We start from the raw sequence: 13,499 nt of genomic DNA, 5'->3' as shown, positions 1-13,499 counted from the left end.
TGTCTCAGGTTGTATTAAAATCATTTTATTTTTTTACTTGATAAAATATTATTGTGTAATTAGGCTAGTTACTGTTTCTATTTTTGAAAGATTAAAAATCCTAAACATTTAGGAGGCTAAGTGTTAGCTGCCAATATGGTGAATATTTTTTGTTCAGGTGTTCCAAAAAGATCCTTTGGTGTTGCAGTTCACTGCAGCATACAGTCTAGGAAAAAATGCTAATGTTTTATTCTCATCCTTCAGAAACAGTGTTAAGATCCTCCAGAGCCATAACTCAGCTGTTAATGGAACTGGTGTTTCACCAAATCTACTTATCACAGATGGTGTGATGCATTTTTAGGAAGTTGGTAAGAACTTACATAGAAGTAAACTCTTTCCTAAACCATGTGCAAGATGAGTTCCTGTATATGTTGTTTACTTGGCTCTAGGTGCTCTACCTTCCTAAAAGAATCTCTCTGTCATAAAACCAAACAAAAAGATTCTTTTTTTCCAAAATCTTAAGAGATCATGTTCCTGTTGTTGTGCTTATCTTGAGAATTACGTAACTAGATACTGTTAACTTATAATACAGAGAAAAATTGAAGCTGTTAAAATTAGGTGAGAGAAAATATAGTACTTCTTAATGTTATTACTAAAAGATCCACTATGCATTTTCCTTGCGTGCTCTCTCTTCTTGACTTTCTCTGCTTGCAGCATTTTTGCAGACTTCCAGTAAACAGGGAATGAAGTTCCAGTTCAAAACCAACTGCATTCCTGGCACAGGATTGTGCTTGATGTTTACCAGACACAGAACTGTAATGGCTGGGCTTTTTTTGTCTCAGTCCTAACAGAAAGACAGTGAAAATTACACATTTTAAACTTGAAGTAAGTAGAGTGTCAGAGATTTGTCAGGGGCATGTAAATATTAACTAAACATGGGCATAAGGTTGTGTATGAATATGACGTTGCTTGGGGCCAAATCCTTCTTGTTTCCCTTACATCTGTAGCTTTTCGTTTTTTGTGAAGAAAAAATGCATCTGGAACTAATTTTAAGGAAAACCCTACAGGTTCTCTGTCATTTAGGGATTTTCTTAAGCAAACAAACATTCCCCTACCTTTGCCAAAATTCAGAGGAGACTTAGAAAAGCAGTATGAATGCAATTGCAAAGAAAGAAAAGCGGTAGTTATGTTAGTTGTATTTTTGGCTTTTATGTTTTGCTCATTAGAGGTCAGTCGTGATGTGAAGTCTTGGCTCTGATGCTGCCAGATGTGTATTGCTGCTCCCCAAATCTAACGCAGACGACGGGACCGCGCTCGGGACCGCACAGCGCAGGGACGGCCGCACCACGGTGGGGTCTGCTGCACTTAATGACCACAACTCTCTTCTCTTGTGGGCATCCACTCTGCCACGGATATTCTTATTGTGCTTTTTGGCACTGTGAACCGAGTCTTGACTCAGAAAATGTTTGCCTTTACCAACAATCTAATAATGGTAACTGAATTTTGCTTCAGTAAAAATTGCGTAGATAATTTCAGGTTTTGTTCCGCCGACTGAAATCTTGGCCCAAAAGACTTTGATGGAAATTTTGCCATTCATTTCCAACCAGCTGGTACTTTTCCAGAAGTTAGGATTGTGCAGTTTCTTAAGTGAGATAAAACTTGTGCTGCTTACTCGAGGTCAAAGTTACACGGGTTTGTCAAACTGGAAACAAACGATTCTCTGTTCTGGGCTTGGAAAGCAGTAGCAAAAACCGTACTTTGTTAGTAAGAAAACTAACCTTGTAGCTAATTATATTGCTAAAATAGAGCCCCAAAGTACGAAACTACTGTACTATTTTCTTGTTTAAATTCTTTAAAATTTTTAATCATCAGTTTCCTATTGAAGTTGTCATTAAAAGCTCTGATTACATGTTTTGCCAGCACAAAAGTAAACACAGTGTATGAAATGCTGTTTTACTGAGTTTATTTTAACATGTTACGTGCTGATATAAAAAGCTTCAATCAGTAAAAGTCTAGGAAGAGAAATACAGTTGTATAAAATGCCTGAATTATTTTGGGCTATCAGATCACACAAGATAACCATCTTCTAGTTGTGTTCAAATAACTTAAATCATCGTTACTGGTTACACATCACTGGTAGCCCAGGGTACTACAAGTTGTAGAAGAAAATAACCATTGCAGAAGGCAGAGACCACTGCCTGCTTCCAAGAGCAAGGCATACTTAGTACCTGGGGTTTATTTATCCTGATAGAAATTGTTAAGGAAAGAAAGCAACAAGTCAAAATAGTTTAGCGTTATCTTAGAGAGCAAAGGTGAGGAAGTGTGCTTGCCCTAAGCCCAAAATGGAGAATTTGATGTGAAAGGACAAAAACACATTCTTGCAGTAAGACTTTGTTGTATTTAAGATGGGTAAAAGACATGGCAGTTATTAAAATGTAGTATCTGATTGACTGGATATTGTGACACCAGGCTGTTCTCAGCCAAACCCGAGCGTGGAAATTTTTATCTGTCTGCTGTTCAGTCCATCATCGTTGGAGCTTGCAGCAAAATCTCCACCCATCCTGCAGACAGACAAAAAGACACAATATCTGCATGTTTGACAAACACTTCCCTTGTGGGGTCGTAGACTGGTGGTGGACAGAGAAGAGACAAAAAAACCCCACATTTTCCTTAAATCAGTATTTTCTCAGTTGACTTTGCCAATACAAGAGGATAAACTTTGTTTCTTTTTTAAGCAGGAATTGCTGTTCACCAGCAGGACTTGGGCCAGTGAGTCATAAAAGAAAACTCAACCTCTGCTGTGTGTAATGATACTTGTTTTATTGGAGATTTAAGTTAAAAAATAGCAAATAATATATCTATCCAAAAATGGAAAAAGAAGATTTAGTAGACAAGTATTTCTTATAGTGACAGAGTAATATTTTTTCTCAAGATTTTTATCCAAATATATTAACTTTGTTCACTTAGTTGCATAAAATCAGCCTGTGCATGTATATCTGTGAATGTATATAGTAGCAAAATTCATTTAGGTAGATCTCTAGAATGTGTGAGTTTTTACCATGTAAGAAATCAAACATTCATTCTGGAACAGACTAGTGAAAGTATTTAAAGTCACTGAAGTGTGACTAGTGTAGAAAAGTTATCAGAACTCTGGATTTATTAACTCGAGGGTCCTCCCATTTAATATACAAAGCTGAAAATCATCTCAAAAATTTTCTTCTTTTTCCTGTGAAATTCCAGCAGCGGATCCAGATTCCATTCCAGATGTCTCTTCAAACCACTGATTCTCTGAAGCACAGAAGTACTTTACTTTCTGAGGGTGACCAGGAAGCCAAATGACACGCAGGTGGCATGAAATCATTTCCTGGGTAATAGATTTAAGAAAAAGAAAAGAAAAAAAAAAGTTATCTTTATGATCTTTTTGTAGTTTTTCTGTTGATGAAAGTGGGTATTACACATCTATGCTTTCTTACCTGTGTTGGAATTTCGTGAAGTAAGACAGTGTAGTCAAACTCAATAAAATCATCTTGCCTTATCTGGACAGGTAACAAAGGAAAAAGGAACCAAAACCACAATGTTATATTGTTGAAGTGTAGTATCTGCTCTGATTAATTAAGTGCATTTAGCCTAATAAGGAGGAGAGAGAAAAAGAGACTTGAGATGCCAATGGTAAGATATGTTTTTGCGTGTGGAGAGGAGGGGAATTGGGAACAATTCCTGTGCCAAGACTCTGAGGACACTAACTGGAGTGGGGCTTTGCAGTTTGACTGTGCTCTGTTGTGAAACTAGGCTTATTCAGATGCCAGTTACTTAAGTTAACACTTGAATGAATGTGAGAATCCTATTAATCTCTCTAAAAATATATAATTCTGAATAACCTGGGAATAGAAAGCAAGCACACTATAGCTCACAGGTGACTGACACAGAAACAAACCTTTGAAAAGTCCTATATGGAAGAGCTGTGCAGTTTGCTTCCCAAGAGAACTTGTATCAAATACTAAATTGATGCTAGGAAAGTAAAAAAGAGTGGGAGTGACTTAGCATGGGGGTGCTGAATTGCAGGACCACATGTGTAAATCCTCTGATGAATCCTGCAGAAGCCAACTGATGTGCTCATGCAAACAGAACAGCATTTTGTCCAAATGACTAATATTTTTCTACCAAGCTCTGAATAACTTCATAACTCATTCTGATGGAGATACTTTTATGTGAAACCACTCGGATCTTGGAAGCACACAGATGCTGCAGAACATGTGAGCTGTGGCTGGCTGGTTTGTTTTCTCTTGCCTGGTGGACAGGGTTCGCCTCTAAGGCAGACTGGTAATTTGGACTTGGCTTACCCACTGCTTTGCAGACTTGACTTGTGCCATGGAGTAACTCAAGTTCTCTGTTGATTTTTCCCACATTATTTTGCTGCTGCCAACAACAGCCAAAGCCCACACTGGCTCAAAGGCAGGTTCAATATTTCCATAGCTGTCTGAAAGGGAGAAATAATATAAAAATGATGAATTCTGCCTGCTCATCAGGTAAATGATAGATCGCAGAGCCCGGCGCCGTGGCGCAGAAACACTTCATAACTCTTCCCTCGGCGCTGATAAACTCACGTGGCTGCAGAAGGACGAAAGCAGGAGGGAACTGGAAGTATCACGGGACGTTATTCGTGACCCCCCAACGCAGGAGGAAAAGGGAGACCAGGGCCCTCTATTTCTGGGATGGGAAAATTCAGTCATCCCTTGTGAATTCCCATCCATAGGTGGAGGAAGGTTTGTGCGTTAAAGCAGTCGTTTGCTTGAGTTTTAATTGAATATAGATTTGCATAGGCCTGCTCTCAAATCCTGAACAGTTGACTAACACTCTTGCTAAACCCAGCAGGCGTTTTTCTCCCCAAGGATTTTTGGCAAGGTGGAACTTTTTGGGGAGGGAAAGAGGGAGGAGGAGAGTTAGTCCTGGTTTTAGGGTGCTGCTGTGGAAATACACCTACTTTTTAAAACACGTGCACGTTCCCTTGCATTCTTAAAAGTGCCCGAAGTCTTTGATATAGCATAAGATTATTTGAGGGAATATACCTGGAATGTCATTTGCAACTATTGGTTTGGTTTGTTGCTTTATTTTTTGGTAAATTTTGTTGTCCTCTTCTTGGATTTGCTTCTCATCTTTGCTGTCTACACAGTTGATAGTGACAGCAGGCGGAGAGTTTCCCTTCTCAAAGAGCACCGTAGCAAGGCAGCTCCCAACGTTCTCCTAGAAAGGTACAACTTCAAACTGTTATTACCAATCAAGGCTTAAGTGTAGCACATTTTAAAAAGAGCTCTTGATACAATCATGTGAAACATATGCATAGAATACATACATTTCTATATGAGATTCTTTGTAGGAAACTATGAGGATCACAGACAGTCTTTTAGAAGATTTTTTTTTCAGAAATGGGTTAAAGAAAGACTAAAAAAAGTGATTTAGCAAGTGTAGCAGAAAAACTAAATCATCTTGGGGATATGTTTGAAAGTCCTTAGGAAAGGATACCAATTGATAACAACATTGACTGATTTTGTTATACAAAACATCTGCCATAGAACAAAAACAATGTAATGCTTCATATTACAATTCTGAAATTTGAGTTTCAGAAGACGTGTGTGTAAGGGCAGAGCAGATGCTTACCATAAAATTGCTAATGGCAGCTGAGAGGATGACTGGAGAGGGGGTTATAACTGCTAAAAGACAAGAGGCTGTGCAGTGTCTATTCCTGTCCTGGCAGACCCAGCGGGAGCTGCATGGGGACAAGGAGCAGGATGTGACAGCTCCGGAGCGCGGTGCCCGCAGGGGCTCCCGCAGCGCTGAGCAACGCAGGGAACCGCATGAAGTGCTCCGACCACTACGGAGGCAGAGAAGGGATCAGACAAAACGCTGCGTGGATAGCAAGAGGAAGCCCTGCCCGTGCTGTGCAAGCAGGTAAAAGCAAAGAATAAGTCATTTTATTGAGAAAGACTGATTTAGAGAAGCAGTTAAATATACCCTGTTTTACAGACGTTGAGGTTTAACACACGCTGTCGGGGAAGACACAGTTGGGCTGTAAACTTACCCTGCTTCTGTAGTCTTCGGTAGTGAACTGCAGGTAGTATTTATGACCAATTCCTGGGATGCTCTGCAAGAGAGAGGAGTTCTGTCCACGCTGTAACTACAGCCTTACATATTACTATAACTTAATTACTGCTGAGCACGTGGTGCAGGCAGCACTGCGGTAACGTATATCAGCGCCCCGTGTTCTGAAGAGGGCAAAGGCAGGACGAAGAGAGCTTGAAAGTAGTATCTGGGGGCATGGGAATCAACTGGAAAACAAATAACCTTTTTTGTGTTGGTTGTGGCTGACAGCTGCTGCTGGCGGTTGTGCTGGTTGTTTTTGTGTTGGTTGTTGCTTTGGTTAATTCTGATTTTGCTTTGGTTAATTCTGATTTTGCACAGACTGCTCTGACCCCTAGCAAGCTGAAACAAGCTTGTTTTCAATACTGGTCCTGAAAAGTAATAATTACTATGAACAGGATCAGGGTATCATTTAACAGGGCAAAAGCACAGCCTTCAAAAAAGTATTTGGATGATCTGCTCTTCATCAGTCAGTCCTCCAGCAACTTGTATACTCATTTGGCAGGGAGGAGTCAGTGACAGAATAGCAGTGACTTCACATTTATAGACCACTATTTGCTTGTAAGCTGTCTGGCATATTTTTGTCATTTGATTAAATTGCTCATACGTACATCAAAGTAAATCTTTTCTCCATGCTATACTGTGATTTATTAGGTAAGGTTTCTGATAACACCAGTCAAATCACTTCAGCATTTGAAAGTTTCTTCCTTTCACATCATCCATTGCTTTACTAAAAGGTGGTCTCCCTTGTCGCCAACCTCTTCTTGCTTCTATTCTCCAACTCTCAGTGACTCTAACGCTACTTGTTCAGTGTATTTTGGTACACAGGTTTTCTGCTTTGGGACATGTCAGGGAGCATGTAGAAAATGCGTTTTACGGGAGAATGCAAGCTGCCTTTCAAAGTGTGCCTTTAGGTGAAATTGCCGTGTTCCAGGGACAGCATTGATTTGGGAGCTTGCTTGCTTTCTAAACAACACTCTTCAAGTAAATAGTAGGGTAATTCTGGCCGTTTGCACGACATTGAAGGTTAAAATCCTAAGCAAATGTCTGCATATTTTACTTATCAAAAGTCAGACCTTTTTGCTCCCATCATACTTTCCGCCAGGAAGCCATTAATAGCAAAACAATCACAAAGTTTAATTCTGAGGCCAAGGCCACCAGCCCAGCACCTGCCTTAGTACATACACTAGTTGTATACTGCAGATAGAAGGTCAAACTGGCTTATTTACTCGCTCCACTTTTGTAACATCTCATCCCGAGGCTCCTGAAGAGGAAGCCGCCGCTTGGCCCCGATGGCGCTGCGCAGGGAGCGGGGAGGCCAAGGACGGCAGCCGGACACAGCCCAGCCCCGCTTCCAGTTCCCACCGCCGCGCCTGGAGTTGGTCCGTGACCCCGGCATCCACGAGCCAGCTCGGGAACGGAGCTGCCCGTGACGCGCCGAGCCCCGCGCGCCCGGAGCGCGGCACGGAGCCGGCAGCACCTTCACCTCCTCCCTGCGAGGCAGCATTAACACGCACGAGCATATACGTGCATACGTATATAGTGCACATATACACACACACACGTGCACTTCTGAAGCAGCAGTGCATGTGCGTGTGTATATATGCACATATATAGCAAATATATATGCATGGGCACTTGTGCATATATATATACACACACACCTATAACTTGTTTACAATGCACATGCATATAGACACACCTTTAACATTTACAGTGCACATACATATAGGATACATAATGCACATGCAGACATGCGTATGGCATATGTGCAGTACACATCACAGAGTGCACATGCATATATATACAATGCGCATCCATACACGCATGTTGCACATATAGCGTGTATGCACACATACACATATAGCATCTAAACAGTGCACAGGCACATATACCCCACACCACATGTATTCATGGTGCACATGCATAGATGCAGATGCATAGCATATATATACACTCAGTGCACATGCATAGATGCCTACACATAGCATCTATGGGCACATGCATAGATGCAGACGCATAGCATATATATACATGGTGCACATGCATAAATGCAGACACATAGCATCTGTAGGCACGTGCATATATCTATGCATGTGCACTATGAATATATATGCTATGTGTCAGTGTCTATGCATGTGCACTATGTATATGCAGACACATAGCATATATATTCATAGTGCACATGCATATATGCAGACACCGCATATACATGCATGTGCACAGATGCAGACACAGAGTATATACATGCACAGTGCACATGGATGTATGCACACGCAGCATATGCATGCACAGTGCACATGGATGCATGCACATACACAGCATTACCTACACCGTGCACGTGCACACCCGCATACACACACGCATCCCGCACAGCCACCCCACCAGCACCCACTGCACAGCGCTGCCCCGCGCGGCGCCCGCCCGTGTCCCCGCGCGCGGGCCCGGCCCGGCCGCGCTACCTTGACGCCGGCCTTGCGCAGGGCGCGCAGCGCGCGCAGCGCCGCGGGGGAGCCCGCGCGCCCGTTGAGGTAGTGCAGCGCGGCGCGCGCCGCCGCCGCCGCCAGCCGCCCGCCGGGGGGCAGCGCCCGCGCCTCGGGGGGCTGCGCCGGGGGCTGCTCCGCGGGCTGCTCCGCGGCCGCGCTCAGCAGCAGCAGCAGCGCCAGGGCGGCGATGGCGGCGGGAGGCTCCATGGCGGGCGGCTCTGGGGCGGCGCGGCCCGCGGGCGCCGCTAATAAGGGGCCCCGGCGCGGCCCTGCCCCTCGCTGCCCGCGCCGGGAAGCGCCCCGGGCGCCTCCGCCCCGCCGGAGGGAGGCCCGGAGGGAGCGGGGGTGTGAGGGGAGGCGGGAGGGACGCGGGAGCCTGCGAGGGGAACTGCGGGGGACGGGAGGGAGCCAGGGTGTGAGGGGAGCCATGGGGGACGTGAGGGGAGTCAGGGTGTGAGGGGAGCCATGGGGGACGCGAGGGGAGTCAGGGTGTGAGGGGAGCCATGAGGGATGTGATGGAACTAGGGAACGTGAGGAGAATCAAGGTGTGAGGGGAGTCATGGGGGACCTGAGGGGAGTCAAGGTGTGAGGGGAGCCATGGGGGACGTGAGGGGAGTCAGGGTGTGAGGGGAGCCATGAGGGATGTGATGGAACTAGGGAACGTGAGGAGAATCAAGGTGTGAGGGGAGCCATGGGGGACGCGAGGGAACCGGGGGTCATGAGGGGAATCAAGGTGTGAGAGGAGCCATGGGGCACGTGATGGAACTAGGGGACATGAGGGGAGTCAAGGTGTGAGGGGAGCCATGGGCGACGTGAGGGAACAGGAGGATGTGAGGGGAGTCAAGGTGTGAGAGGAGCCATGGGCGACGTGATGGAAACTGAGAGGGGACCCCAGCAGTATGAGGAGATTTGAAGGTCCTTGAAGGAGACTGGGCATCCTGAAGGGTTTGGGGTGAACGGGGCAGGAGGGAAGCTGGGGTGTGAGGGGATCTGGGGGCCCTCAAGGGGGACCAGGCATCCCGAGGGGCAGCAGAGGGATCAGGAGGAGTCAGCGGGGTGCAGAGGTGCCCCAAGGAGCCTGTCCCCGTCACCCCCGGCCTGGCCGCCTTGCGTGGCAAGAGTCATGTGGACAGAGAGGGGCAAGGACGGGCACGGGACAGCCCGACAGAGCCCAGCAGTGTCCTCATGAAGGTGAGTCCTTAGAGAAAGACCAAGAATGAGGACAATCCAGGTGAGATTTCCCAGGAAAACTCCCCCAGTCACCACCGATAACATCTCAGTGACATCCTGAGGTGGCAGGAGTATTTCCTGCAGGTTTCTTCAGTCTTACCCTTCAGGAACCTTTGCTTTGCGGGATTGGCTCCCTATGCCAGGCGCAGGCCAGCATTGCTTGGAACGCTACTTCGTTCCATCATTTTTTACTGATTACACTCGTAACCCATCCAAGCTATTGCTTTGCTGCCAAAAACTGTGATTGGTTCCAGGCAGCGCTACAGACATGTTTTTTTGCCGTTTTCTTTGATTTAGCATTTGTGCCTTCATCCCCAGTTTGTCTGACCTGTGTAGTACACAGGCACTCCTCCAGGAGCTGTGTTAGGAAAATAAAATAGTAATTTATTCTCTGATACCAGCTGAGTTACAAGACAGTATTTTTTTTAGCAAATTCAAACAATTTCAGTGAGTAATAGAAAATGTGCAGCTATTCAATTTGTTTGTCTTTCTAACTAAATCATGGAAATTCTTGGTTTGGTTTTTGTTTTTTCCTTTTAGACTGAAGCAGAGCAGCTTATGGCAATCCTGTCACTCAAACTGAGGAAGCTGTGTAAATTCAGGCTTTACTTAACACAGGAGCTGCCATGCACTGCTTGCTGGAACATCTCTCAAGGAACAGCCATCCTTTTATTTCTAATACTTTTAATAAAGGAAAACTTCATTTGCAAAACAGAGGTAACAGCTCTTTTTTTTTTTAATTTCATTTACAATTTTAAGCCTGTTTGCACTAAAGGCTCAAGAACTTCTGTAACAAATTAAGTTTCTTGTATCTGTTACAGGAACCAAACTTCTCAAGTCCTCCTGGGGTTAGAGCTTCTGGCTGATTTGCCAGCTCTGCTGGTTTCACAGTATATTGCTCAGCATCATGTCTGGAGTGGTACAGCCAGGCAGTAGGTGCTACCTGAGTTTTTCCTTTTTTTTTTTTTTTAGGAACGTTTTTGCAGAGGGAGCAGTCTAATTAGAGCACTCACTGTGTTTGTCTCATGTTTTCTTACGTTTAGCTAGAGGGAACCCAATTCCAGGCTTCGGATGCTACTTTTCAAGCTAAACACAAGTTGTTCTTCCCAGCGGGGACGGGGAGGTCCGAGCGGTGCCGATCGCTTCCCGCTGCCGCCAGCTTGCTCCGTGCAGCAGCTCTCCGGAGAAGGGACCGAGGAGGCTACGGGAGCGAAGGAAGCGGAGGCCAGCGAGGTCCTGACGGGCGCCGAGGTGGAGCGGGGTGTTCTGGTGAGAAAAGGGTTTTTTAAGCAAGCGGCGCAGCAGCGAGCGGGAGGGGAGCCCTCCTGCCCTGCGCGGAGCTTCCACACTCGCTTTTGTGGGGCTTTTGCTGCCTTTCTGTGGGAAATCAGAGGCTTAAATAAGACATAAATTGCTTAAAATGTGTTTGTGAAACTGTCCCAATGTCACTGTTGCTGGAAGAGCCTGTAAGAGCCATGGGGCTAGTCCTGATCCGTTGCTTTCTAGCACTTCCTTTCCCCTCCCGTTCTCCTCCTTTTCCTGCTCCGTGTCAGCATCCCTGTCAACGATTCGGTTGCTTCCTTCCTCCTGAGCATTACAAAGAAGTTATAATTGAGGTCTGAGGGTCAGTGCGGCAGGGCAGCAAACCTATTTCCATGGCAATTTCCTAAACATTTATAGAAATTACATTGCTATATCTCACTGTTGAACAAACACGGCTCCAGGTTAACCAAGCGTTGTGACTTGGGGAAATAAAAGTTCAAAGGCTGGGTCATAGCTGGGGGAAGGTTCCTAAATGTGGAGAATCACATGCGCTTGCTACTTCCATGAAATTTAGGAAATGTGTTTATTTTAAGTCCTGGTTTTATGAGGCCCTTAAAAACTGTCAGTGCTTCTCTAAGAGCCAGGTCTCCAGCTAGACTCTGCTCATTTGCTGTGGACTTTGTGGTGGCAGTGGAAATGAAGCTCTACATCAAGCAATATCCGAACAAAAGGAAGAGAAGTTAGTGATGGAAACATAAGTAACATATATATATTATAGTTAGGCAAATTGGGATGCATGCAGCCTTTCCGTTTTTTGTGTGTGTGTTTGTGTTTTTTTGCTTTTTGTTTTTTACAAACTATGCATTGTGGCAAATATCCTGATATTGGAGCAAGGGTTTGTCTCACACTTAGGTCGCATCTGGCTTGGACCCTTGGACTCAAACGGAAGTTGGATTGTTTGGGGCAACTAGGCTAAAAAGCATTCCGAGATTTTCGTTCTCTTGCAGCTCTTCTCATACATCAGGTACTTGTTTAGAAGCCATTTTTTTCTAATTTATTTCATATTTGAAAAGTATTTTTATATCCTTTGTAAACATTTTACAACAGGCTCATAATCACTAGCAGATGGCTGTAATACAATACAATGAATTTGGATAAAAATCTGTGTATTTTGTGCTGCAAGTTCTCCAGTCAAGCCCCAGTGTTGGCATCTTGCTGTCGTTATGTTCTTATGGCCCTTTTACTTGATTTTAAGTAAATTGTGTGACTTTTTTTTCCCATCAATAATTGTGTCTTATTTTTGCCAATAAAAACAGAAGTTATTTACATATATTTATATAATTTGCCTTCACAGTTTTTTTGATAGGTAAATCAAGCTTTGAATAGTTGATCATTTAATTATTTCCTGGTCTGAGCTTGACTGTAGTGAAGCTCAGATTTAGACATACATATGGTGCTTATGGTGTGGCTCATTTCTTTCAGGGAAATTCGTTTTGCAAGGCTTCTGACTATTTTTAAATCTTTCTGGTTATGGATAAGGTTTCTAAAGATGAACATTTAGTGCCATGGGTGAGAGATTCAATTCTTGTGTTCCCAGGGAATAGGATTTTTCCCTATAGATTTTGCATATGTGACTCAGCTCAGATGGTTGCTTTGTCTTACCAGTGTCAGTGATGAAAGTGTAATGTATCTATGTATTTTTGCAGAATATATATTTTGCAGGCAATATTAAAGCCAAAGTGAAGTCTTCTATATTTTGGGTGACTATATAATGGACAATTTATCTATACACCTATGTATAATGTATGCTGATTTAACTCAGGGGAAATTTTGGTTTGGTAATCCCTTTTGGCCATCGACTATGTATAGACTGATGCTATCTGGTTACAAGAGTTTGCGTATTTTTTATTGCTTTTAAAATGCGTGCCAACATCCTGTACCAGGGAAATGGGCCGTGTCCGATGGTGCCCGTCACCGTTCATCTCCAGTTGTATGCTGTGACCCTACCATGTTTCTAGGCAAATACAGCATTTCTTGCTGTTTACTGTAGCTTTAGTGTGTGAAATCAATACCCGTTACAGCCCATCAAGCATTTAAGCATATGAATAACTTTGTGGACTCGGTGAAACACATGAACACAGAATTTCTCAAATACACGAGCATTTACAGGATCCTGTTTTTGTTGGATTTTTGTTGCGTTTTGGTGGATTTAGGCCACTATTTGTTTTTTCCTCCCCAAAGCTAGCAATGTTTCTTCCCAAAATATTAACAGTGGTTGCAGTATAGATCTGCTAGCATCAATTCTAGTAAAAGAACCTACGTGTGGTTTGAATCTGTTTTCCTGTTTGTTTAATGGTGGTATCGTGTATTTGAGGACCTCAGTGTGAAACTGTGTATCATCCCTGA

At 44.1% G+C, this 13,499-nt stretch overlaps 1 protein-coding gene across 1 annotated transcript; it reads right to left on the bottom strand.

Annotated features, from left to right (window-relative positions):
* Positions 1-2,889: 2,889 nt before the first annotated feature.
* Positions 2,890-8,807, bottom strand: LOC104566430 (ovocalyxin-32). The gene is made up of 6 exons (XM_088530441.1): positions 8,577-8,807; positions 6,056-6,118; positions 5,046-5,220; positions 4,320-4,456; positions 3,453-3,515; positions 2,890-3,343 (listed from the first exon to the last, which is right to left on the bottom strand). The coding sequence occupies exons 1-6, from the start codon at positions 8,805-8,807 to the stop codon at positions 3,185-3,187; spliced, it is 828 nt and encodes a 275-aa protein (XP_088386567.1). The 3' UTR covers positions 2,890-3,184.
* Positions 8,808-13,499: the final 4,692 nt, after the last annotated feature.

The sequence above is a fragment of the Tinamus guttatus genome, unplaced genomic scaffold (assembly GCF_059628265.1).
Source record: "Tinamus guttatus ecotype Peru unplaced genomic scaffold, ASM5962826v1 Tinamus_guttatus_pri_ptg000376l, whole genome shotgun sequence".
Lineage (NCBI taxonomy): Eukaryota > Metazoa > Chordata > Aves > Tinamiformes > Tinamidae > Tinamus > Tinamus guttatus.
This window is presented reverse-complemented; position numbering and strand designations above follow the sequence as displayed.

Excerpts from the sequence above, each read along its gene's own strand:
- LOC104566430 (XM_088530441.1), bottom strand. The coding sequence starts at position 8,807 with ATGGAGCCTCCCGCCGCCATCGCCGCCCTGGCGCTGCTGCTGCTGCTG. Across the intron at positions 6,119-8,576 it reads TGCGCAAGGCCGGCGTCAAG|AGCATCCCAGGAATTGGTCA; the intron begins GTAGCGCGGCCG and ends TCTCTCTTGCAG. Across the intron at positions 3,344-3,452 it reads TTCACGAAATTCCAACACAG|GAAATGATTTCATGCCACCT; the intron begins GTAAGAAAGCAT and ends TCTATTACCCAG.